Source organism: Salvelinus namaycush, chromosome 4 (assembly GCF_016432855.1).
Source record: "Salvelinus namaycush isolate Seneca chromosome 4, SaNama_1.0, whole genome shotgun sequence".
NCBI classification, from domain to species: Eukaryota; Metazoa; Chordata; class Actinopteri; order Salmoniformes; family Salmonidae; genus Salvelinus; species Salvelinus namaycush.
In genome coordinates this window covers 53013242-53040537 of record NC_052310.1, presented here as the reverse complement: position 1 = coordinate 53040537, position 27296 = coordinate 53013242, and the positions used below count along the sequence as shown (strand labels likewise).

The 27296-nt window shown below is 42.6% G+C and overlaps 1 protein-coding gene across 3 annotated transcripts; it reads left to right on the top strand.

The window, feature by feature from the left end:
- The first annotated feature begins 1481 nt into the window (after window positions 1–1481).
- LOC120046611 (atlastin-2-like) lies at window positions 1482–26634 on the top strand. Of its 3 annotated transcripts, XM_038991987.1 has the most exons (14): window positions 1482–1608; window positions 9384–9748; window positions 17258–17401; window positions 17557–17661; window positions 17843–17893; window positions 19814–19870; window positions 19985–20077; window positions 20521–20659; window positions 20859–20986; window positions 21102–21158; window positions 21278–21349; window positions 22136–22567; window positions 24747–24761; window positions 24892–25393. In XM_038991987.1, exons 1-14 carry the CDS (start codon window positions 1530–1532, stop codon window positions 25000–25002), a joined length of 1848 nt encoding a protein of 615 aa, XP_038847915.1. In that variant the 5' UTR covers window positions 1482–1529; the 3' UTR covers window positions 25003–25393. The 3 variants fall into 3 exon arrangements, with proteins under 3 accessions (XP_038847915.1, XP_038847914.1, XP_038847913.1); XM_038991986.1 differs by lacking the exons at window positions 24747–24761; window positions 24892–25393 and adding an exon at window positions 25400–26634 and having other exon boundaries at window positions 17261–17401; XM_038991985.1 differs by lacking the exons at window positions 24747–24761; window positions 24892–25393 and adding an exon at window positions 25400–26634.
- The last annotated feature ends 662 nt before the right edge of the window (window positions 26635–27296 follow it).

The window sequence follows — 27296 nt, the reverse complement described above, 5'->3', positions numbered from 1 at the left end:
GGCTGGACTGAGGGCTTGTAGGCCTGTTGTAAGGCAAGTCCTCACTAGACATCACAAGCAACAACGTCGCCTATGGGCACAAACCCACCGTCGCTGGACCAGACAGAACTGGCAAAAAGTGCTCTTCACTGACGAGTCGCGGTTTTGTCTCACAGGGGTGATGGTCGGATTTGCGTTCATCGTCGAAGAAATTAGCATTATACTGGGACCTGTTGGATCGGAGGGTGAGGGCTAGGGTCATTCCTCGCAGAAATGTCTGGGAACTTGCAGGTGCCTTGTTGGAAGAGTGGGGTAACATCTCACAGCAAGAACTGGCACATCTGGTGCAGTCTATGAGGAGGAGATGCACTGCAGTACTTAATGCAGCTGGTGGCCATACCAGATACTGACTGTAACTTTTGATTTTGACCCCCCCTTTGTTCAGGGACACATTATTCCATTTCTGTTAGTCACATGTCTGTGGAACTTGTTCAGTTTATGTCTCAGTTGTTGAATCTTGTTATGTTCATACAAATATTTACACATGTTAAGTTTGCTGAAAATTAACGCAGTTGACAGTGAGAGAAGTTTAGTACCAGTCAAAAGTTTGGACACACCTACTCATTCAATTTTTTAAAAGTTTTTTTTATTATTTTCCACATTGTAAAATAATAGTGAAGACAAATAACACATGGAATATATTTTGATTTGCTTAACACTTTTTTTGGTTACCTCATGATTCCAGGAAGACCAGCAGCTAATGGGGATGGATCTATAATAAATACAAATATGTGTTATTTCATCGTTTTGATGTCTTCACTATTATTCTACAATGTAGAAAATAGTAAAAATAAAGAAAAACCCTGGAATGAGTAGGCGTGTCAAACGTTTTGACTGGTACTGTACATATTACGGACACAATTGTGTTTAGAGTCCACAAGAGGCAGTATATTGATATATTGATAGCATTAGTGATGCGCATGTTGACTCAACCTGCCGCAGGGCGGGCGGGTTTGAGCTCCCTACCGCGTCGCTGTGCGCCTCCCGTATTTTGTAACAAAGAGGAGGGCTCTGTATAGCTCCTTAAAAACTGGGTGGTTCGAGTCCTGAATGCTGATTGGCTGAAAGCCGTGGTATATCAGACCATATACCACCAGTATGACAAACCATTTATTTTTACTGCTCTAATTGCATTGGTAACCAGTTTATAATAGCACTAAGGCACCTCAGGGTTTGTAGTAAATAACCAATATACCACGGTTCCCCTTCTTTCGGGATGTAGTGGAGTAAAAGTAGGCCTAGTCAAAATATAAATAGTAAAGTCAAGTACAGATACCCCCAAAAACGACTTAAGTAGTACTTCAAAAGTATTTTTACTTAGTTACTTTAACACACTGATTGGACATCAGCCACTGATGGTGTACTGCATTGGATCTTTCTTAGGACCCTGCGGATAACCATCAGCCAACGTGAACTTCCTAAAAGAAAGCAGCGAAACTGGGTTCTTTGACGTCAGCTACGTGTGACTATTTTAATTTAAACAGGACAAGATGGCGGAGGTGAGATTGAGCGGGCTGAGTAAGAGGAATCATTTCGAACAAAACCACAAAAGACACGTCTTTGACGAAGGTAACGTTTTATATAACAAGACAATATGGAGTTGGATATGTGCTTGAGACTGACGAACTGAAATGTACCTCGTTTGGCGTTGTTTCTCCTGAGTGTCGCAACCTCCAGTAGCCAAGCTATGTTTTTACTTTTACAGGGACCTGGCCAGTGAAAGGTGTATTGTGTTGTGTAGCTATGCAGGCTAGCTATGCTAGCTAAATCGTCCCCGCCTGTGCAGACCAGCCGTCACTCACCTCACCTGGCCTGGTCCGTCATTTCAGACTGCGCGTGTTGCCCGCTGTTCCGTGGTACAGCCCCAGACAGTGGGATACTTTTTGCATTTCATACGAGAGTTGTAATTGACATGCATCTATGGTTGTAGGTACATGTGTTGGCTAAATAATGTAACGTTATCGAACCAGCTGTCACTAACAGTTTCCTTGCAGCAAACCCTCTAGAAAACCGTTTTCTCCATAGGGTTTTCAGCGGTTAGTTTCGCTGGGTTTCAACGTTTTTATAAACGTCAATCATCACTTGCAAAGCGGTTTTCAAAATATACTGCCCTTAGCTTTCATATCAGTAGGATAAAAATATAAAATGAATGTATCAGATCCATACCCTGTGTGTCTCCAGTTGATGAACTATACTTCTTCCCCAGTTACGCTTACACAAGCCCCGACTTTCCGACCTGAACATCACTGACTTTTTAAAAATGTATTTTTTTAACCTAGTTTTTCTTGAAAAGCACCATGACCATCCAATGCAGGTACCATCAGGCCAGTATAATAAAAAAGCTAATTATTTCAACTTATACTCAGCTGTGCCTTGCAAGTGCTACACCAACTTGAGTTTTGAAATATGATCTGAGAAGAACGATATTGTCAGGCCAGGCATATAGCCAATATGCTGTGATAATGTATTAGGGCTGCGTACTGCAGAGAACTGAACTGTTTTAATTATATTAATGTTAAAATTGAAGACCTGTTTTAAAAAATATATATATTAGAGGTCGACCGACTATGATTTTTCAACGCCGATACCGATTATTGGAGGACCAAAAAAAAGCCGATACCGATTGATTGGCCGATATTTTTTATTTTTATTTGTAATAATGACAATTACAACAATACTGAATGAACACTTATTTTAACTTAATATAATACATCAATAAAATCAATTTAGCCTCAAATAAATAATGAAACATGTTCAATTTGGTTTAAATAATGCAAAAACAAAGTGTTGGAGAAGAAAGTAAAAGTGCAATATGTGCCATGTAAAAAAGCTAACGTTTAAGTTCCTTGCACAGAACATGAGAACATATGAAAGCTGGTGGTTCCTTTTAACATGAGTCTTCAATATTGCCAGGTAAGAAGTTTTAGGTTGTAGTTATTATAGGACTATTTCTCTCTCTACCATTTGTATTTCATATACCTTTGACTATTGGATGTTCTTATAGGCACTTTAGTATTGCCAGTGTAACAGTATAGCTTCCGTCCCTCTCCTCGCTCCTACCTGGGCTCGAACCAGGAACACATCGACAACAGCCACCCTCGAAGCAGCGTTACCCATCCAGAGCAAGGGGAACAACTACTCCAAGTCTCAGAGCGAGTGACGTTTGAAACGCTATTAGCGCGCACCCCGCTAACTAGCTAGGCATTTCACATCGATTACACCATCCTAATCTCGGGAGTTGATAGGCTTGAAGTCATAAACAGCGCAATAGCTGCTGGTAAACGCACGAAAGTGCTGTTTGAATGAATGCTTACGAGCCTGTGTAACGGATGTGAAATGGCTAGCTAGTTAGCGGGTACGCGCTAGTAGCATTTCAATCAGTTACGTCACTTGCTCTGAGACTTAAGTAGTGTTGCCCCTTGCTCTGCAAGAGCCGCGGCCTTTGTGGAGCGATGGGTAACGATGCTTCGTGGGCGACCGTTGTTGATGTGTGCAGAGGGTCCCTGGTTCGCGCCCGGGTCGGGGCGAGGGGACGGTTTAAAGTTATACTGTTACACCTGCTGGTGCCTACCATCGCTCAGTCAGACTGCTCTATCAAATCATAGACTTAAATATAACATAACACACAGAAATATGAGCCTTTGGTCATTTTATTTATTCATTTTTTATTTCACCTTTATTTAACCAGGTAGGCAAGTTGAGAACAAGTTCCCATTTACAATTGCAACCTGGCCAAGATAAAGCAAAGCAGTTCGACACATACAACAACACAGAGTTACACATGGAGTAAAACAAACATACAGTAGAAAAATAAGTCTATATACAATGTGAGATAAGGGAGGTAAAGGCAAAAAAAGGCCATGGTGGCGAAGTAAATACAATATAGCAAGTTAAACACTGGCATGGTAGATTTGCAGTGGAAGAATGTGCAAAATAGAAATAATGGGGGGCAAAATAAATAAATATATACAGTAGGGGAAGAGGGAGTTGCAGGGTCTTGTAGATGACCTGGAGCCAGTGAGCCAGCGAATCCGGAAACTATCATTTTGACAACAAAACGTTTATTCTTTCAGTGAAATACGGAACCGTTCCGTATTTTATCTAACGGATGGCATCCCTAAGTCTAAATATTGCTGTTACATTGTACAACCTTCAATGTTATGTCATAATTATGTACAATTCTGGAAAATTAATTATGGCCTTTGTTAGGAATAAATGGACTTCACACAGTTCGCAATGAGCCAGGCGGCCCAAACCGCTGCATATACCCTGACTGCTTGCACGGAACGCAGGAGAAGTGACAATTTCCCTAATTAAATAAAGGTAAAAAAAAAAAAAAAGGCAAATCTGTGTCCAAAAATACCTATTACCAATTGTTATGAAAACTTGAAATTGGCCCTCATTAATCGGCCATTCCGATTAATCGGTCGACCTCTAATATATTTTGAATGGTAGATCTGTTTGCTTTTTGACTGCAAAAGTCCTCTTTACACAGGTTGGTGACCACTTGTCTGAAGGCTTGATTATGTCGTACTCGAGGCACTGTTTGTTCAGATAGGAGAGGAAGGGTAGTGCCTGTTGCGCACCGCAACATCTCCCACCTCGCCCTAGAGTCAAAATGTTTACACTATTTAAACGTAATTGTTTAAAACCTGGATGTTTTTATTGAGGTATGTCTTACTGTGTTCTGACCACAGGCATCTTTAGATCTTCCCATTTTTAACATTTAGAAATTATATTTTTATCTCTCATGAAACAGCACGCAGTTGTGGTGCGCATTGTAGAATGGTGTTTTCCCGCCAGTTGCATTTTGGAACCTTCACGCTTAGCCAGCCGTGTGCATTGCTGCCCTTATAATGTAAAAAAAAATGTTTTAAGCTAAATGTTCTGATCTGTTGCATCAGCCTCATTGCTTTTAAACATTCTTATTTTTTTGTATACTGTGGTTGTATTCATTTGGGATCTATCCTCCCGCAACTGTCCCAGAGTCTGTTTGGAATATTTATTTCTCGAATAGAACAACATACTAAGTACAAAAGTTGGCCTAATCTATATGAGGATAGTAGACTGACATAGGCTGCTGCTTTTGCTGTTGCTGGCACTCTTGTTTGCTGACAAAGTAAATGTGGACAGTTCTTTTAACGTCTTCAATATGCTCCTCGGAAATCGATAAGGACGCACGCCGTTGCATCATCGTGTCGGTCTTTACTATTAGCCTACTTCGAAGCTGTGATGCCTGTGAGAATGACCCGATCACGTGACTGGCATTGGCTAATAAGAATTCAGATCTGAGAGAGCATGATGCTGCTTTTAGACGAGGGCCGCAAAAACGTCCTACCAGTCGACATAACAGGACAAGAAAGATGGTGATGGCAAGACAGCACGACGCTATGCGCTGCTATGGTGATTTCAGTAAACACAGTGCAAATCAACATTCAGTAGAAAACAATGCTACAGCAAAAGTTGAAATATTTTAACTCTGGCGTCAAGTCCCATCTACTGTAGCGTCTGACTGCATTTACCGCCAGCCTCAACGGTATTTACTGTCATGCTCTAATTGAAAACAATGACATCCCTCTTCAAGCTAGCTTGGCACAACAAGCTTTCTTTTTTTGCTAGCTAACATTCTCTAGTTAACCCTGCTGTTTGGGATATTAAAAGTGGGGTGTTATTAGTTTGAACTCCTTTTTGATTTAGACAACCGGGCATTCCTAAGTTATTTGTGTAAAGTTAGGGACCCTCTGGCTTTTCTTTGAATCTAATGTTCCCCTCTTGAAATAGCCAGTGACGACTTTAGTCTTCTTGCAGTGTAACTGAAACCCAGTTCAACTAGGCCTAATGTTAACTGGTCACCAAAGTAGGCTTAATATATAGAAAAGGAAAATCTTTGCTCCTCTGGTTTTGCATGCCCATTCTGTGTCCTTGCGTCAGATTCCTTGATTGAAGCAAGGAGAAAACACCAGATGCGTTTTCTCTCCCCCTCAGGTGTAACGGCTGTCATCAACTCTATTGTAACGTGATAGATGTGTAGCCTTAGCTACATTTTCTCAGCTGTTCTAATCTATTGGTTACACATGGGGAAAATTCCTTTCAACCCTACTTAACATCTTTCTCACTGAACAGCAGTCACAATCTGGCACAATTATTTGTGTACCAATGTTGATGTGTACAGAAATCAGTCAGTAGGAAAATGGAAGATTCTGAAGATAACCTGGGTTATTTTTGACATTTCAGTAATGTGTGTCTCTTAAATCCTTTAGCCTTGTGACATGCCACTTGTGTAAGCAGCAAAATACAGCTGGCTTTGTTTGTGGCAATAGTTAACACTCACTGGGGCTGCACTTCGTCCTTGGGTTACAGGAGCTTCATTTTATAAGCTGTGCGTACGTATAAAATATACCCCAAAATGTGTGTGCACCAGTTTCCACGCAAAAGTTGGCATTTAAAACATTTTAACTTGAAGTGAGAATGTGCTCACCTCACCGCTAACTTTAGACCATGCGTATGCACATCTGCTAGTGGTTGAAAGTAAGTATTTTGTGCAAATGGAGGATATGATAGATTATTCATAAAACAATAATGCAGTTGAGCATTTACCCTCCTTGACTCCGGTCCAGAGAGGGAGTAGTCTCCTGGAGTTGGCAGGGTCGCCAAAAAGGAGAGTGGGACTGGGGTTTTGCTTTGTATGAAATGTTCCTTTCCTCTGAAGAAAATTCCCACAGACACGTGGCTAAGTGTGTTGTCGTGGCTTCTCAAGTCTTCAGATTTAGTAAAGGGGAGAGGGAGAGCTGTTTCAGATACTGAGCTGAGATGTAGACCTCCACTGCCTCGTACATGGCCTGCCAATAGACCCTGATCAGGGCTGATACGATGCAACAGGAGAGAACTGTGGGAAGATAAAAGTAATGATAAGCCTGTACATTTTTGGATACGTCTCAGTTTGCTCAAAGGTAGAGGGATTGGACTGTGTATTTGCCTAACCTCTAGCTTCCCTCATCAGCACTCGCAGTAAATGGTTTCTTCCCATCAACCCTATAGGAATGCTCAGCAGCCCAGTCCCTGTAGAGTAGTGTATGTTTTGTCTATCTCCTATGGCTCCTATAACAGCATTGGCACTTCATTCTGCTGACTACAGCTACTTATTCCACTGCCTTGATAGACGCGTAGAGGGGCCTAGTCCTTGATCATGACTCGGTTACATTACTCGAGTCATTGGATGAAGGCGTCTTCTATAGGGGGGAGTTTTGTTAAGAGCCGCGACGCTCGGTCTAAACATTAACATGCATCACTTTGGGTACGGCTTTGGAAGCATAATAACCTTGTCTTTCATATCGGTGAGAAATAATGTTATTAAGGTTAAATTGATACATAACTTTATTGGGTTAGGGTACCCACATGGCCAGATTTCCATGTTACATGGCTTGTTTAGGGAAAACAGAAGGAAATCAGTGGACTACCTGTGCTAATTGGCTATCTGCTTTTCTGAACACCTGTGTGTAAACGGAAGACAGACACCACAGACGTGTGGTCACTGAAAAATACTTTTGGCTAAAACTGTACTTTTCATTTGAAATTATTTTGTTGTGATATGAGTGTAGAGGGATTTGTTTCTAGAACCTTACAGCAATTGCTGTATCATTCACATTTTAGATGGTGTATTTGGCTGTTGTCTTCCATAGCCAATTCACCCTTTAAACAGAATATGTAAGGTCCTTGGAGTAACGTTAGGGTCCTTTAGTCCAATATTGGGCTAAGAGAGGTGTATGTTTGAGTTATCCTTTTATGTGGGATGTTAAGTACCGTTGTTTTATATGTGAATAAAGTTCAGAGCAGTCTAGCAACAAGTTAGATGGCCTTACTTGATTCTCCCAGCGAGTCTTCTATTTCTCATCCTGACCCGCTATCATGCTACTCTGCATGTGTTGCAGGTGATTATTAATCAGACTGGTGTAAATTGCTTGTCTGCCCATGTGTGGAAATACTGAGGTGTCAGGAGCTGGGGCTTTTGTCCTGACTCGTTTCTATATAAATTCAGCTTTACTGTCACTGAGGCTAAAAAACCAACTCTGTGATATGGATGTCTGTCTAGCTGTAGAATACATTCATAAAACCACTGTTAGTCTCTGGCTTATTGTTTGGTGTGATTTTAGTGTTTGACTTGTCTTCTTTTTTTTGTACAGCGTTAATCTAGCAGTCTCAAACCCACAGTGAATGCTGTCTGTTGGCAGACGAGACAGTCAGTATACCAGAATCAGCAGGATGCCTCTTCGGTGTAAGCTCTGCTCCACAGAATGCTCCGCAGAATGCTGTCCTGTTCTCTCATACCTTCTGTTCGGCAACCCCTCTCCTGGCATCAGCCATAGTTCCCAGTCAGCCCACTGCTGTTCGGCAGAGAACAGCCCAGCACCCAGCATTCAAACCTGCCTTACACCAAATCCTCACTCTGAGCTTTGGATGGGGTTGTTATTAGGTATGATGGTTGTTCTTCGACGTGTCCAAATTACACACGTCTTGTAAGACTGTCAGCTCTGAGGAAAATGTCAATGGGCAGATTGACGTTTTCTTTGGAGTCTTGCTTGGTGTTTCTGGTATGTTGTGAACCATACTTTCCAAAGGTCTCCTTGAAACACAACCAGTTTTTTTTGTTGTCTAATTACGATGGCAGTTGTAGGATGCTTGTTTGCATGAGCACTAGCAGTCCCAATTACTTGTCATACCAGTTCCCAGGGTGTTGGTTTAGGCGTTTGTCTACTGTGATAAAGTGACGTGTCTGATGTAGAGCGATTCCCACACGTTTCTAGAAAGGGAATGCCTTCCATTAGACACCCTTTCCGGGAAATATTAAAAAGTTAAATTGAAAGCTGTTTGAAATGCTTTCCTTTTGTGACAATCTCCCTGAGGTCATAGCCTTGATACATAAAATATACTGCGTAGTGTATGTGCTATAGACACTGGGCCAAGTATGACCATATGAAGGCCTAGTACATTCATCTCACAATACCCCTGGCTTTTGTCCCCCTTTGCCAATATGTTTCCTAATACCCAAGTGTGTGCAGTGCAGGCCTGTGGCAATGTACTGGCAGCATGCAACAAATACCATGGCCAGGAATTGTCATGGAATGTTCAATAATATGGAAAATGTCTTAGGGTGGCTGAAGTTCAGATGCTGGAATCCTCTAAGATAAGACTAACGAATAACTTTTTTTGAGAGGACTCAGACTACACTTCTCTCTGAAACCTTTCCTTGTGATGTGTAAAGTTTAAACCACACCATGTGTATAAACTGCACTGTTGCCCTCTCCCTGCTCTTAACAGCATGAAACCTGTGTGTCCTGTTCTGTCAGGTGCAGGTGGTGTGGAGGATGTTCCTCTGTCCCTGCCAGATCGGAGGCCTCGTCGCAGGATAGCGCCTCGGGCAGAGGCTGACAGCGAGACAGACGAGTGGGAACAGGCCCCCGAGCTGAGTCATGTTAGGGAGCAGCCAATTGAAGAGCAGCCTATGGTGGGGTTGGAGAAGGCTCGGCCCATCCAGATAGTCCTGGCCCACGAGGACGACCACAAATTTGAGCTGGACACGGAGGCCCTGGAGAAGCTCCTACTGCAGGAGGATGTCAGAGACCTCAATGTGGTGGTGGTGTCTGTCGCCGGGGCCTTCCGCAAGGGCAAGTCCTTCCTGCTGGACTTCATGCTCCGATACATGCTCAACCAGGTAAAACCAGGTTCACACTTATACCTACAGTACATACAATTCACTGTATTATATAGAATACTGATATTTCTCTGACTATGTGACCTGACCTGGAAAACAAACTCTGGCCCTACTTCTAGATTAGGCTAAATAAACTCAGGGCCCTAAATGGAATCGTTCATCAAGCAGATCTGGTTGAAGATTTTGTTAAGCAAGAACCAATTTAACAACTTTGTTGATGCTGTCAGTAAGTGCTTTTAACCACAGTTCACAGCGAAAAGAGAATCTATTTTCAAGTCATTAACATAACCCTGAGGGTAGTGTGAATTAAAAGGTATTATGTAACGCTGCTAACCTTTTTCAGGGTCATCTCTCGGTTGTCGGTTCAATACCAACATTTGTAAAGAAGTTTGGAGATCCTGAATAAACCCTTTATTAGAGTCCTGTATTCCCAGATTAACGAGACACTTGCACACCTTATTGTCTGCTGCACATAATGTCCATCTAGGGGTTTATAAAACTGCTGTAAACGGGAAGTCAGCTAATGGCTCTACATAGATATTATAAAAAATAAAAAAAATCCATTGGGATTAATTTAGTGGTGTGAAATTCCTACAGGCTCTTTACTTACTCCAAAATACATCTTCCATTCCTAGACTGCTAGATTATCGCTACATGTCATTTCACACACACTATATATACACTGCTCAAAGAAATAAAGGGAACACTTAAACACCACAATGTAACTCCAAGTCAATCACACTTCTGTGAAATCAAACTGTCCACTTAGGAAGCAACACTGATTGACAATAAATTTCACATGCTGTTGTGCAAATGGAATAGACAAAAGGTGGAAATTATAGGCAATTAGCAAGACACCCCCAATAAAGGAGTGGTTCTGCAGGTGGTGACCACAGACCACTTCTCAGTTCCTATGCTTTCACTCTAGTGGTAGCATGAGACGGAGTCTACAACCCACACAAGTGGCTCAGGTAGTGCAGCTCATCCAGGATGGCACATCAATGCGAGCTGTGGCAAGAAGGTTTGCTGTGTCTGTCAGTGTAGTGTCCAGAGCATGGAGGCGCTACCAGGAGACGGGCCAGTACATCAGGAGACGTGGAGGAGGCCGTAGGAGGGCAACAACCCAGCAGCAGGACCGCTACCTCCGCCTTTGTGCAAGGAGGAGCACTGCCAGAGCCCTGCAAAATGACCTCCAGCAGGTCGCAAAAGTGGAGGCTGTTATAGCAACAAAGGGAGGACCAACTCCATATTAACGCCCATGATTTTGGAATGAGATGTTTGATAAGCAGGTGTCCATATACTTTTGGTCATGTAGTGTATGTCAGGTAACTTGGGAAAGGGATATCGTTATATTCTGCTCTTTAAATAGTTTTTTCAGACTCCAGTCACCAAGTCAGACTGTTATCACCAAGTCTAGGTCCAACATGCTCCTTATCAGCTTCTACCCCTAACCCATAAGACTGCTGAAAAATGAATAAAATGGCCACCCGGACTATTTTAATTGATCTCCCCCTTTGTTTTTATTATCTCTCAATTTACACCTACCAACATGTACAAATGACCTTGACTAACCAGTACCCCCGCACATTGACTCTATATCGATACCCCCCCCCCCCCCCCCCCCCTGTTATTGTTAGTTTATTTTAATTTTTTTCTTAAATATTGTGAAGACAATAATTTAACTGCATTGTTGGTTAAGGGCTTGTAAGTAAGCATTTCACGGTAAGGTCTACACATGTTTTATTTGGTACAAGTGACAAATAACATTTGATTTGAAGCTGCCTCACACTCAATGTCACTGTAGACTGCTGCTAGAATCCCTGCCTGCCTGGGTCTGTTAATCTGAAGTCAGACACTGAATGAGCTGAGGACAGAGAAGTAAAGTCTGAAAAAACGTCAGTGGGCTCAGAGGAGCAGTGATTGCTTATTGTTTCTTTGAGACGACGATGCACTCAATCTCATCCAGGGTCAGGTTTTCAGGATTGCTCTGTTGCACTAGTTCCAGTCCAGAATGAACTGCAGAGATCGTTGAGTATCCCCCATGTTATTCTCCAGCAGGTTATAACCTTTAGATTAATCATTTCATTTCCTCCTGGTGTCTGCACTGCACAGCTGTGCTCTTATTACGGCCTAGAATTTGAACACTCCATTCCAGTCACGTTTCCTGCTGGAGAGAGTCTGCTCTTCCGTGTGTGTGGCAGTTAGATTGACTGACTGGACTGGTTGACATCCACAGAGGGAGGAGACTGAGAGACAATAGAACTAAAGCTTGTTATCTAAAGTCTGCTCTTGCACACACTAATATCCTTGTTTAATTGCATAGTCCGGGTAGCCATTTGATTACCTGCTCAGGAGTCTTATGGCTTGGGTGTAAAAACTGTTGAGAAGCCTTTTTGTCCTAGACTTGGCACTCCGGTACCGCTTGCCATGCAGTAGTAGAGAGAACAGTCTATGGACTGGGGTGGCTGGGGTCTTTGACAATTTTTAGGGCCTTCCTCTGACATCGCCTGGTGTAGAGGTCCTGGATGGCTGGCAGCTTACCCCCAGTGATGTACTGGGCCGTACGCTCTACCCTCTGTAGTGCCTTGCGGTCAGAGGCTGAGCAATTGCCGTACCAGGCAGTGATGCAACCAGTCAGGATGCTCTCGATGTTGCAGCTGTAGAACCTTTTGAGGATCTGATGACCCATGCCAAATCTTTTTAGTCTCCTGAGGGGGAATAGGTGTTGTGCCCTCTTCACGACTGTCTTGGTGTGTTTGGACCATTCTAGTTTGTTGTTGATGTGGACACCGAGGAACTTGAAGGTCTCAACCTGCTCCACTACAGCCCCGCCGATGAGTATGGGGGCGTGCTCGGTCCTCCTTTTCCTGTAGTCCACAATCATCTCCTTAGTCTTGGTTACGTTGAGGGATAGGTTGTTATTCTGGCACCACACGGCCAGGTCTCTGACCTCCCTATAGTCTCGTCGTTGACTGTGATCAGGCCTACCACTGTGTCGTCTGCAAACTTAATGATGGTGTTGGAGTCGTGCCTGGCCATGCAGTCGTGGGTGAACAGGGAGTACAGGAGGGGACTGAGCATGCACCCCTGTGGAGCTCCAGTGTTGAGGATCAACGTGGCAGATTGCAGATGGTGTTGCTACCTACCTTCACCACCTGTCAGGAAGTCCCGGATCCAGTTGCAGAGGGAGGTGTTTAGTCTCAGGATCCTTAGCTTAGTGATGAGCTTCTAATTAGCTTAATACAAAAATCAGTTGAAGCTAGTTTGTTTTTTTGCATGGGCGCCCCCAAAGCCGCACGTCTTGTCTGAAAGTAGCCCAATACCAGTTATACAAATAGTGAAGCGTGTGTTTTCCTGATCTTTCATATTTGAAGATATTTATAACTAAACCAATACGGTTAATCTGTGTTTACAGTGGGAGAAATTTAAGCATAGTGGGCAGAACAATGAAGGTGGGCCATGCACGAGCTAGCGAAATCCTATTGGTGCGTTGTATGTTATTGCATATTTCCATTAAGGAACTCCACTTCTGAAGTGTGTGTGCACAAATTCAATTTGACCTTGCACTCCTAAACAACACGTGTTTTTTTTTAATTTTAATTTTATTTATTTTTTACTTTGTTGTGTCAAGTCTATAAAAGTTAGTGCATTGTATTTTTGGGAACAGAAAAATGTATTGATCAGATGAGAAAATTAACAGAATGTCGGCCTAGTTTCACGTAGTTCCATTCTCTCCCAATACCTGTGACTGGATTTTCCTCTCATTACCATATTTGGTGGCGAGAATACAGTGCCTTCCATCTATTCACTCCCTTTGGCTTTTTTTCCTATTTTGTTGCATTACAACCTGGAATTTTAATGGAATTTTAATTGGATTTTATGTAATGGACATGCACAATTGTCCAAGTTGGTGAGATGGGGGGGGGGGGGGAAACAAAAAAAAACAAATTTAAAAACAGAAAAGTAGTGTGGTAATATGTATTCACCCCCTTTGTTAAATAAGATCTGGTGTGACCAATTACCTTCAGTAGTCACATAATTAGTTCATTGCACACGGGTCACATGGTCGGTCACATGGTCTGTCTCTCTCAGCAAAAAAAGAAACGACCCTGTCTTTCAAAGAATTCGTAAAAATCCACATTTTCATTGTAAAGGGTTTAAACACTGTTGCCCATGCTTGCTCAATGAACCATAAACAATTAATGAACATGCACCTGTGGAACGGTCATTAAGACCTTAACAGCTTAAGGTCACAGTTATGAAAACTTAGGACACTGAAGAGGCCTTTCTACTGTCTCTGAAAAACACCAAAATAAATGTGGTACCTCATGTGGTACCCTTCCTGCAGGCTGATCCTGACATAACCCTCCAGCATGACAATGCCACCACGCACAGAACGAGCAGTATGGCTGATTTCCTTCAAGAAAGGAATGTCAGTGTTCTGCCATGGCCAGCAAAGAGCCCGAATCTCAATCCCATTGAGCACGTTTGGGACCTGTTTGAATCGAAGGGTGAGGGCTAGGGCCAATTTCCCCCCCCCCCCCCCCCCCCCCACAGAAATGTCTGGGAACTTGCAGGTTCCTTGGTGGAAGAGTGGGGTAACATCTCACAGCAAGAACTGGCAAATCTGGTGCAGTCCATGAGGAGATGCACTGCAGTACTTAATGCAGCTGGTGGCCACACCAGATACTGACTTTATTTTGACCCCCCCCCCCCCTTTGTTCAGGGACACATTATTCCATTTCTGTTAGTCACATGTCTGTGGAACTTGTTCAGTTTGTCTGTTGAATCTTATGTTCATACAAATATTTACACATGTTAAGTTTCCTGAAAATAAACGCAGTTCAAATCAAATCAAGTTTATTTTATATAGCCCTTCGTACATCAGCTAATATCTCGAAGTGCTGTACAGGAACCCAGCCTAAAACCCCAAACAGCAAGCAATGCAGGTGTAGAAGCACGGTTGACAGTGAGAGGACGTTTATTTTTTTTGTTGAGTTCATGTGTGTATATATATATATTTTCTGAAAGGCCCCAGAGTCTGCAACACCACTAAGCAAGGCGCACCACCAAGCAAGCAGCACCATGAAGACCAAGGAGCTCTCCAAACAGGTCAGGGACAAAGTACAGATCAGGGTTGGGTTATAAAAAAATATCTGAAACTTTGAACTGAGCACCATTTTAAATCCATTATTCAAAAATGGAAAGAATATGGCACCACAGCAAACCTGCCAAGAGGGCCACCCACAAACTCACAGACCAGGCAAGGAGGGCATTAGAGAGGCAACAAAGGGACCAAAGATAACCCTGAAGGAGCTGCAAAGCTCCACAGTGGAGATTGGAGTATGTTTCCACTTTAAGCCGCACACGCCACAGAGCTGGGCTTTACGGAAGAGTGGCCAGACAAAAAACATTGCTTAAAGAAAAAAATAAGCAAACATGTTTGGTGTTTGCCAAAAGGCATGTGGGAGACTCCCCAAACACATGGAAGAAGGTACTCTGGTCAGATGAGACTAAAATGTAGTTTTTTGGCCATCAAGGAAAACACTATGTCTGGCGCAAACCCAACACCTCATCACCCCGAGAGCACCATCCCCATAGTGAAGCTTGGTGGTGGCAGCATCATGCTGTGGGGATGTTTTTCATCGGCAGGGACTGGGAATCTGTTAAGGAATGATGGATGGCGCTAAATACAGGGAAATTCTTGAGGGAAACCTGTTTCAGTCTTCCGGAGACTTGAGACTGGGACGGAGGTTCACCTTCCAGCAGGACAATGACCCTAAGCATAGTGCTAAAGCATCACTTGAGTGGTTTAAGGGAAAACATTTTAAATGTCTTGGAATGGCCTAATCAAAGCCCAGACCTCAATCCAATTGAGAATCTGTGTTATGACACAAAGATTTCTGTACACCAGCGGAACCTATCCAACTTGAAGGAGCTGGAGCAGTTTTGCCTTGATTGGGCAAAAATCCCAGTGGCTAGATGTACGAAGCTTATAGAGACATACCCCAAGAGATTTGCAGCTGTAATTGCTGCAAAAGTTGGCTCTACAAAGTATTGACTTTGGGGGGGTGAATAGTTATGCACGCTGAAGTTCTGTTTTTCTCTTATTTCTTGTTTTTCACAAAAAATATTTTGCATGTTGTGTAAATCAAATGATACAAACCCCCCCAAAAATCAATTTTAATTCCAGGTTGTAAGGCAACAAAATAGGAAACATGCCAAGGGGGGTGAATACTTTCGCAAGCCACTGTAGATTTCAAACGGATGCTTTAGCATTATAGCCCTGTGACATGGCTGGGTTACACCTTCTGTCTATGGTATACATCTCAGATATAGTACAGACACTTAAAAAAAAACTTCCTTTTAGAATAAATATTTTGACTTATCTGTTTCTGTGCATGAATCTGTTATTCAATGCGTTTTTATGTGCTAATAGCAGTGAGGCCAAATGTTTAATCAAATAATTGTATGCATTTTCTATCTACTTAAAGGGGTCCTAAAATTCCAAATCATATGTCTAAATGTTCCTTGGTATGACCATCTTAAAACAATTCCATGTGTTAGCTTAGAAAGGGGAAACACTGGGCCGCATACTCTTGTCGTACCAAGGAGCTACAGTTTTGCATAATTAGTTACTTTGTCAGTCAAATCCCATTGTAGGCCTACTACTCCTGCAACAACATTGCATTACTCTTCCATTTTCTACAGGGATTTGTCGGCACTTGTAGAGTAACGCGCACACTTCTAATGGCCTTGTTTTCATAACAGCAGCTGTTATCCTGTTTGGTGTTCTTCAGACTTAAGTTTTTTTTTTGGACCAGGGGGTTCAAATTAATTCCATGGAAGGCCTAGTGTCTGTATTTTTTTTAAATTAAGACCTAGACAACCAGGTCAAAACAAATGTTTTCACATGCGCCGAATACAACCGGTGTAGACCATACTGTGAAATGCTTACATACCAGCCCTTAACCAACAATGCATTTAAGAAAATACCTTAAGAATAACAAATAAAGAGCAGCAGTAAATGACAATAGCGGGTCTATATTCACGGGGGTACAGGGTCAATGTGCGTGGGCACAGGTGTTGAGGTAATATGTACATGTAGGGAGTTATTAAGGTGAGGGGAGTTCTTAAATAATTAGTGATCTTAATTCATCAATCAATTACAAGGGATCAGTGTGAACCCTCAGACACTCAGCCCTCCGTGGAATGGGTTTGACATGTGGCCTAGACTGAACGGAGTCTGACATGTTGCAGTTGGCACATGCTGTTCTGTAAAATTAGCCAGATATCTCAGGCGGACTAGTACTAAGAATGATACTACAGTGACCTCCGGTGGTGGTAATTTGCAAATGCATGTACTAAATTCCTTTTTTTTTTATATATAACTGTAGGGCTTTTACCATATTACCTACATGACACACACACACACTTGCCCACAGAAATCAATAACTTATTTGAGGTTTTCTATACCTATGACTCTGTTTTCTTGTTGTCCTCTCACAGCAGCAGGAGCAGTCAGACTCGTGGGTGGGGGGTGATGATGATCCTCTGACAGGGTTCAGCTGGAGAGGAGGCTGTGAGAGGGAGACCACAGGGATCCAGGTCTGGAGTCAGGTGTTTGTGGTCAACAAGCCAGATGGGAGCAAGGTGAGCCTTACTCTGACACACAACCATTGTTCCTCTCAATTTCAGTCTTAATATGTTTATGATCTTATGTCCATCTCTGCTGTACTTTCTTTAAGTGGATTTCCATCATGTCTTGATCAACTAAAGGTGACTTGCAGTATCCTAACCCTCGACAGGTTGCTGTTCTGTTAGTGGACACACAGGGAGCCTTTGACAGCCAGTCCACCATAAAGGACTGTGCAACAGTTTTTGCCCTGAGCACCATGACCAGCTCTGTACAGGTGAGTCTATGGGATGGACCTGCCGGTGACTGAGTTATTAGTATTTTACTGACCATGTACCCAGAAGAGTGCATACATATTGTGGCAGTTGAGTTCCTAGTTCGTTGCTGATTTGAAATGGTATGTTGTCAAGAACTGGCTTACGTACAAAGGATATTTCATGGTATTATTGTGTTTTCAGGTGTATAACCTGTCTCAGAATATTCAGGAGGATGACCTTCAGCATCTCCAGGTAAGTTCGTCATTCCTCCTCACCTTAAAACCTCTACTTCATCACCCTCCCGGATCCGGGATCCTCCTCATCAAAAAAGCTGACTAGCATAGCCTAGCGGGACAGGGATATTATATAATATAATTTTCATGAAATCACCAGTCCAATACAGCAAATGAAAGATAAACATCTTGTGAATCCAGCCATCATTTCCGATTTTTAAAATGTTTTACAGCGAAAACACTATGTATTTCTATTAGCTAACCACAATAGCCAAACACACAACCGCATATTTTCACCATGTTTCCACCGCATAGGTAGCTTTCACAAAACCGACAAAATAGAGATAAAATTAGTCACTAACCAAGAAACAACTTCATCAGATGACAGTCTTATAACATGTTATACAATACATTTATGTTTTGTTCGAAAATGTGCATATTTGAGGTATAAATCATAGTTTTACATTGCAGCCACAATCACAAATAGCACCAAAGCAGCCAGAATAATTACAGAGAGCAACGTGAAATACATAAATACTCATCATAAAACATTTATGAAAAATACATGGTGTACAGCGAATGAAAGAAACATCTTGTGAATCCAGCCAATATTTCCGATTTTTTTAAGTGTTTTACAGCGAAAACACAATATATATTTCTATTAGCTCACTACAGTAGCCAAACACACAACGCAATTTACTCCCTGCAAAAATAGCTTGCACAAAACCGACAAAATAGAGATAAAATGAATCACTAACCTTGAACAAATTCATCAGATGACAGTCTTATAACATCATGTTATACAATACAATTATGTTTTGTTCGAAAATGTGCATATTTATAGCAACAAATCCTGGTTATACATTGTGAATACGTAGCATCGATTCACCTGAATTTTATTTTGGACACTCACCTAATCTGACCAAAGAACTCATCATAAACTTTACATAAAAATACTTGTTGTATGGCAAATGAAAGATACACTGGTTCTTAATGCAACCGCTGTGTTAGATTTTTAAAAATAACTTTACCAAAACATACAGCTTGCGTTATTGTGAGACAGCGCTCACCAAAACGGCGGAGAATAGGAGTCAACATTTTACACAGAAATACGAAATAACATCATAAATGTTTTCTTACTTTTGCTGAGCTTCCATCAGAATGTTGTACAAGGAGTCCTATTTCCAGAATAAATCGTTGTTTGGTTTTAGAATGTCCATTTCTTCTGTCGAATTCGCGCCACAATGCTAGCCAAGGTTGCTAACATTCCCATCCTCTCTTGACGCAAAGAACGGAAAACTCCAAGTCCCAATAAACGTTGAATAAACTGATAAAACTCGGTTGAAAAAAAACCTACTTTATGATATTATTATCACATGTATCAAATAAAATCAGAGCCGGAAATATTCGCCGTGTATACCGAACGCTTTTCAGAAGACAATGTCGAGCTCCCCCACGCGTCGTCGAAGACAAAGAAAATACCGGACCTGTCACTCCAAAAGCTCTTGTTCGGCCTCAGATCAAGCTAGACACCCCATTCCACCTTCCACTGCCTGTTGACATCTAGTGGAAGGCGTATGAAATGCATGCATATCGATAAATAAAAGCCAGTTGAATAGGCAGGCCCTGAAACAGAGCCTCGTTTTCAGATTTTTCACTTCCTGTATGGAAGTTTGCTGCCAAATGAGTTCTGTTTTACTCACAGATATATTTCAAACAGTTTTAGAAACTTGAGTGTTTTCTATCCAATAGTAATAATAATCATATTGTATGATCTAGAACAGTACGAGGCTGTTTCATTTGGGCACGATTTTTTCCAAAGTGAAAACAGCGCCCCCATATTGACAAGAAGTTAAGAACGTTACACATTTGTTAGTGTTTGAAAACAATGTTGGGGCTATGATGACTAACATCCATTGTCTTTACTCCGTATGTTTAGCTCTTCACAGAATACGGCCGGCTTGCTTTGGAGGAAATCTATCTAAAACCCTTTCAGGTATGTTACTGTTCTGAAAATGGATATGCTTTCTTCAATATACTCAACAGTTTTGACGAGCACATTTGTCCTTTCTGAGCACTGATTCTCAGTAACCCTGTGTTTGTGTTCCAGTCACTCATGTTCCTGATCAGAGACTGGAGCTATCCATACGAACACAACTATGGACTGGAGGGAGGGAACCGCTTTCTAGAGAAGAGACTGCAGGTAGGTCTGGAGGAGAGAATGAGGCCTGTGAAGGAGAATTTTAAAATGGGCTGCTCCAAATTTAAACATGGTATCTAGTCCAGTGTGGCTTTTCAGGAGAGGAATTTCCACTACAGTTTTGAACAAAAGTAGTTTGAATTCAAAATCTTGGATGAATTGTAATGAGTCATTTTGTTCAGTTTAGCTCTGAATGGAAGGGGACTTGCAGTATCACTTCTTAGAGGAGGATCTGGAAGTGTAGATATCATACCACTGTATGCCATGTGTTGGGTAGCATGTAACAGCTGAGCGTCTTATTGGCTAGCATGTAACAGCTGAGCCGCGTGTATGGAAGCGTTGACTTGTGTTATGTTGGGTATCATGTTCCAATTGGGCCAACATTGGACAAAAGACCAGTGTCTTTCTTGGATATTATGTAACAGCTGTGGCGATTGTTTCTGCAGGTGAAACAGAACCAGCACGAGGAGCTGCAGACTGTGAGGAAACATATCCACTCCTGCTTCTCCAACATCGGTTGCTTCCTACTGCCCCACCCTGGCCTCAAGGTGGCCACTAACCCCATGTTTGACGGAAGATTAAAAGGTGAGGCCTTGCACTACAGAGAATTATCCTTTCCACCTCCTGGCCCCCGTCCATATGACACTAACCCCATCCACCCAACATTATCCCATCCTCAGTGACTCCCTGACCCTTTTCTGAAATGCTGAAGTGGAGAGGAAGCTTAGTTAACCCAGGCAGGAGACAGCTCTGGGCTTTACGATGCTTCTGACTGTTTGTGTAGACATTGATGGTGACTTCAAGGAGGCGCTGAGCAATCTGGTGCCCTTACTGCTGGCTCCTGAAAACCTGGTGGAGAAGGAGATTGGAGGGGCGAAAGTGACCTGCAGAGATCTAGTGGAGTATTTTAAGGCGAGTAAGCGCTCTGCATCTCCCATGGCGACACACATACTGGAAATGCCTGAAAGTGTTCTAAAAATGTCTTCTCTTTACAACGTAAATTAATTTCTCTACATTTACTTCCCAGGCCTATATAAAGATCTATCAAGGTGAGGAGCTTCCTCATCCCAAGTCCATGTTACAGGTCTGTATTGGTTTGCTCAACATTGATGTTAATAGTTTTGAGCAAGCCTGTGGAGTCTCGTATTCCGCTCAAACCCTCCCGAGTTTGACTGTGCTCACATTTTCTACCATGTTACCTAGGCAACGGCTGAAGCCAACAACCTTACAGCAGTTGCTGGAGCAAAAGACACGTACAGCAAAAGCATGGAAATGGTAGGTTTGTTCACCCCTAGTTTGTCGGTGTAATATTGTTTGGTTTCTGAACTGTGGTGTTTCGCTGGTAGGTGTGTGGAGGGGATAAAACTCGGTTGAAAAAAACCTACTTTATGATGTTATTATCACATGTATCAAATAAAATCAGAGCCGGAAATATTCGCCGTGTATACCGAACGCTTTTCAGAAGACAATGTCGAGCTCCCCCGCGCGTCGTCGAAGACAAAGAAAATACCGGACCTGTCACTCCAAAAGCTCTTGTTCGGCCTCAGATCAAGCTAGACACCCCATTCCACCTTCCACTGCCTGTTGACATCTAGTGGAAGGCGTATGAAATGCATGCATATCGATAAATAAAAGCCAGTTGAATAGGCAGGCCCTGAAACAGAGCCTCGTTTTCAGATTTTTCACTTCCTGTATGGAAGTTTGCTGCCAAATGAGTTCTGTTTTACTCACAGATATATTTCAAACAGTTTTAGAAACTTGAGTGTTTTCTATCCAATAGTAATAATAATCATATTGTATGATCTAGAACAGTACGAGGCTGTTTCATTTGGGCACGATTTTTTCCAAAGTGAAAACAGCGCCCCCATATTGACAAGAAGTTAAGAACGTTACACATTTGTTAGTGTTTGAAAACAATGTTGGGGCTATGATGACTAACATCCATTGTCTTTACTCTGTATGTTTAGCTCTTCACAGAAGCATGGAAATGGTAGGTTTGTTCACCCCTAGTTTGTCGGTGTAATATTGTTTGGTTTCTGAACTGTGGTGTTTCGCTGGTAGGTGTGTGGAGGGGACAAGCCCTACATTGCCCCTGCAGACCTGGAACGTTGCCACGAGGAGGTCAAGGAGTGCTCGTTGCGTCAGTTCCGCTCCGTGAAGAAGATGGGTGGAGAGGACTTCTGCAAGAAATACCAGGAGCAGCTGGAGGGTGAGCTGGATGAGGCCTACTCCAACTTCCACAAGCACAACGAGGGCAAGAACATCTTCTATGCCGCACGCACGCCCGCAACGCTGTTCGTCGTCATGTTCGCCACCTACATCGTCTCAGGGCTGACCGGCTTCATCGGAATGAACACTATTGCCATGCTGGCCAACCTGGTCATGGGCGTGGCCCTCATGACGCTCTGCATGTGGGCCTATGTAAAATACTCAGGGGAGTTCAGAGATGTGGGCACCATCATAGACCTGTTGGCAGAGACACTCTGGGAACAGGTGGGTGTTTTTATGTTAAAGATAGAAGTATGGATAAGTGAATTAGAGTACTGTAAAGTGTTTTTATTTAGGACGAGTGACTTTCCAGAATTCCTCCTAGTTGTCTCCCCTGTCTGTGACGTTGATTCCCTTCCCTCAGATTCCAGATTTCTAGGGGCTCTCTAGTTCCCCTCTAGTTCCCCATTAGCCCCAAACTCGATCTAGCTAACAAAATGGCAACATGGACTATCAGAGTTGACCCTTGTATTTTTTGTTGTTGTTGCCCTGTATCTATTCACACATTCAGAACTCTACGCACGCACACACACACACCCCTACATTCATATATGCTACTGCATCTGTTTAGCCTTGTCACCTTACCCCTATACATATCTACCTCTATCTGTCCAGTATCCCTGCACATTGCACACAGGGTCAGTTCCATTCTATATTTACAGTCGGAAAGTATTCAGACCCCTTCACTTTTTCCACATTTTGTTACAATACAGCCTAATTATAAAATCGATTAAAATAAATTTAAAAAATCCTCAGCAATCTACAAACAATACCCCCATAATGACAAAGCAAAAACGGGTTTAGAAGTTTTTGCGAATGTATTAAAAATAATAAACATACTGTCTTTACATAAGTATTCAGACCCTTTGCTATAATACTTGAAATTGAGCTCAGGTGAATCCTGTTTCCATTGATCATCCTTGATGTTTATACAATTTGATTGGAGTACACCTGTGGTAAATTCAATTGATTGGACATGATTTGGAAAGGGGCACACCTGTCTATTTAAGGTCCCACATTTGGCAGTGCATGTCAGCGCAAAAACCAAGCCATGAGGTCGGTGAAATTCTCCATAGATCTCTGAGACAGGATTGTGTCGAGGCACAGATCTAAAACATTGCAGCATTGAAGGTCCCTAAACACAGTGGCCTCCATCATTCTTAAATGGAAGAAGTTTGGAACCACCAAGACTCCTCTTAGAGCTGGCCGCCCAGCCAAACTGAGCAATCGGGGGAGAAGGGCCTTGGTCAGCGAGGTGACCAAGAACACAATGGTCACTCTGACAGAGCTTAAGAGTTCCTCTGTGGAGATGGTGGTTGTTCTGTAAGTTTTTCCTGTCTCTGCAGCACTCCAACAATCAGGCCTTTTATGGTAGTGGCCAGACGGAAGCCACTCCTGAGTAAAAGGCACATGACAGCCTGCTTGGAGTTTGCCAAAAGGCACCTAAAGGACTCTCAGACCATGAGAAACAAGATTCTCTGGTCTGATGAAACCAAGATTGAACTCTTTGCCCTTAATGCTAAGCGTCACGTCTCAAGGAAACCAGGCACTGCTCATCACATGGCCAATACCATCCCTACGGGGAACTGTGGTGGCAGTATCATGCAGTGGGGATGTTTTTCAGCGGCAGGGACTGGGAGACTAGTCAGGATCAAGGGGAAAATGAACGGAGCAAAGTACAGCGAGTTCCTTGACGAAAACCTGCTCCAGAGTGCTCAGGACCTCAGACTGGGGCGATGGGACACTGAACCTAAGCACACAGCCAAGACAACGCAGGAGTGGCTTCAGGGCAAGTTTCTGAATGTCCTTGAGTGGCCCAGCTAGAACCGGACTTGAACCTGATCTAACATCTCTGGAAAGAACTGAAAATAGCTACGCAGCTGTCCACCCATCCAACCTGACAGCGCTTGATAGGATCTGCAGAGAAGGGGAGAAACTTTCCAAATACAGGTGTGCTAAGCTTGAAGCATCATACCCAAGAAGACTCAAGGCTGTAATCGCTGCCAACAGTGCTTCAACAAAGTACTTAAGTAAATGTGATGTTTTTTTTTATACATTTGCTAAAAATTCTAAACCTGTTTTTGCCTTGTCATTATGGGGTACCGTGTGTAGATTGAGGGGGGGGGACAATTTAATAAATTTTAGAATAAGGCTATATCGTGAAAAAATGGGGTCAGAATACTTTGGCTTACTACTTGTTTTTATTAACTTATTTTTTTGTACTTTATTGGTTACTGCATTGTTGGGTTTAGAGCTTGCAAGAAATGCATTTAAGTATACTTGTGCATGTGACGTTAACTGTCTTTTTTTACTATCCAATCAGCCTGCCCTTTCCCTGTCCAATCAGCTGGTGATCTGTTTTCTTTAATCTGATCTTGCTCTCCCTCTACTCTCTGCCTCACAGAGGACTTCCAGAAAGGTGAGAGGTGGAGGTTTCCCTTCCTGCCCATGTTCCTGGTGCAGTTCAGTGTACTCTTTGTCTTTGGTTGTCTGGTTGTCTCTCTGCTGACGTTGCTCTTCTCTGCTAATTCCTCACCTCCCGTCTGCAGGTGCTTTCCAAACTCTTCAAGTCGGCCAAGAGTCGAATCACATGGAGCTTTTTCCTACCAGCAGCACAGAGAAAGAAACTATCCTCAAACAACAATGACAAGACTGACTAACTAGCCTTTCTGGCTAGCTGCTTGGCTCTTTATTTCCAAATGCATCTGCATTCCGCTCTTGTCATTCCTTGTGGCCTATGGGGCTGGTCTTAATTATAGGGATGCTGTCTGCCTGGTTCACCCTACATGTAGAGCGCAGGTTGGCACTCGACCTACTCTTCTGATTGTAAATACAACATAAATCATCTGATTGTAAATACAGCATAGATATTTTTTCAGTTGCCATGATCTGAGTTTTTACATTGAAATCTTGTTTTAAACTATCATTGTTTTCGGTCTGCATGTTGGATGGTAAATATTTTTTCACTCCTTTCTTTCACTCCCTTTGTCCTTATTGTCATGTTCTTTTCTATTGATTTTGATTCAGTCATGTCCCCCTGTGCTCTCTCCTCTCCAGGTGTTGAAGCCTCTGAGTGAGCAATATATGGAGGATAACGTTAGACAGACTGTGGTCAACTCCATCCGAGCCAGTCTGACAGAACAGGTCACGCAGCACGCCAAGTCACACTGACCCCCCCCCTCTCTCTCTCTGCCATCCGCTCACTCACTCAGTGTGCTAAGTCCTAGAACTGTGCAAACCAAAGTATACCCACCCCCAGCCAACCTCGTCTGCTGTAGTGTCCTGTGTTACTGCTGGCTTCTCTGTCTACCTCCCAACAGAAGGGATCTGATAATCAGTGAGCCTTTACCAAAATTGGACCCATTTCTCGAATGTGCCATTTTGTAGATGCAACCCCACCCAGGATTTTAAATTATGAAGAGTTGTCAGTTTTGTTGGCTCGGTTTTAGTTTCTAATACTGTCATTAAACAGATTGCAGTTGCTTGGGTTTCAAGGGAAATTCAGGGAAATGCAGCTCTGACGCTGTGCCTTTGGAAGCAAGCTGAACTATCTGCATGGTCATATACTGTAGCCAAGCCAGTCTGTTCCTCCCCCTCTTCTGATATTGTTTGGTTTTTAACTGTGGTGGATTTAGGAAGCATTTGAGCCTCATTGTTTTTAAGGTACTGAACTTGCTTTAGCGTCTACCTACCAGTATTTCCCACTGCATGGTATTAGGTCAACATAGCATAGTGCTAGAATAGGTCCTAGAGTTCAAGCTATTGGTTAGCGGGGAAATATTCAGACCATATAACTTGTTTTTCTTAAACCCACAAGTATAGTGGGAATGATCAAAGGTATTGCAAATCTAGCATGTTTTTCTCTTAATACAGCACTGATCATTTATGCCAACACCTTAGTACCAATTCCATCCACAACTGTCTCACCTAGGAACGTGCCAGTTTGTACAGTCTTTTTTTGTTTTACAAATAAGGCATGATGTATATGACATATTGAAACTTTGTATACATTTTATAGTGTTATGGCTTTTTTTGGGGGGGGGGGGGATTGGCCTACAAGTGATTTATTATGGAATGTTTTGTGATTGGTCTTACATGTAAAATTGCGTGTTTTCTTTCTACTATACCAGTATGTAAACAAACTCCAGGCTAGAGCACTTCAATTCCACCTCGGACAACGCTTTCTGGAATTTGAGTGGGCCGAATGTCTTTTTGCATTTTCATTTGACTGTAATTTATTTTTCAATAGAGTACATTGACCTTAATGATTAAAATCAATTTACTGTTCATGACTCCTTTTTGTTTATTGGAACAAAGGAAAAATTCACAGCATTCCAGTTGACGTTGTTAATACAGTAAGTAGAAAGCTGTGGAAGTTGAACACCAAAGCGAGGTTTGCTATCGTAGAGCTTTGTTTTTGACCTACCTCCCCACCCAGTTTACATTGATACATAAGTAAACTAGGCAAATCAGTTGAACAAATGTTTATTTACAATGACGGCCAAACCCTAACCCAGATGATGCTGGGATAATTGTGTGCCATCCCATGGGACTCACGGCCGGTTGTGATAGGCCCTGGTTCAATTCCAGGCAGCAGTGATGCAGTGCCTTGGAGCCCAAAGTTATGGTTTGTCTTTTGGTTGGCGATAGACCCCACAATTCAATATACTGTCACTTTTAGTGTCTGATTCTCCAACTACCACAACAGAGACCTCTTTGTATGAAATGTGGTGTGTGTGTGTATATGCAGTCAGTTGACAGAGAGCATTGTCACAAGAAAAGAGCTGTCCTTGTCCAGGTTGACAATTGACTGGGATAGAGCTGATATTGTTACACTGCTGCACTGGGAAAGGTCTGCCCTTAACTTCTTGACACTAGGGGGGCGCCATTTCGACTTTGTAATAATTAGTTCCCAAATTAAACTGCCTCGTACTCAATTCTTGCTTGTACAATA

Bases quoted from the DNA above. Each gene is read 5' to 3' on its own strand.
- LOC120046611 (XM_038991987.1), top strand. From the start codon at position 1,530: ATGGCGGAGGTGAGATTGAGCGGGCTGAGTAAGAGGAATCATTTCGAA. The intron at 9,749-17,257 runs GTAAAACCAGGT...GTCCTCTCACAG, and splicing joins TCCGATACATGCTCAACCAG to CAGCAGGAGCAGTCAGACTC. The intron at 19,871-19,984 runs GTATGTTACTGT...TTTGTGTTCCAG, and splicing joins TCTATCTAAAACCCTTTCAG to TCACTCATGTTCCTGATCAG.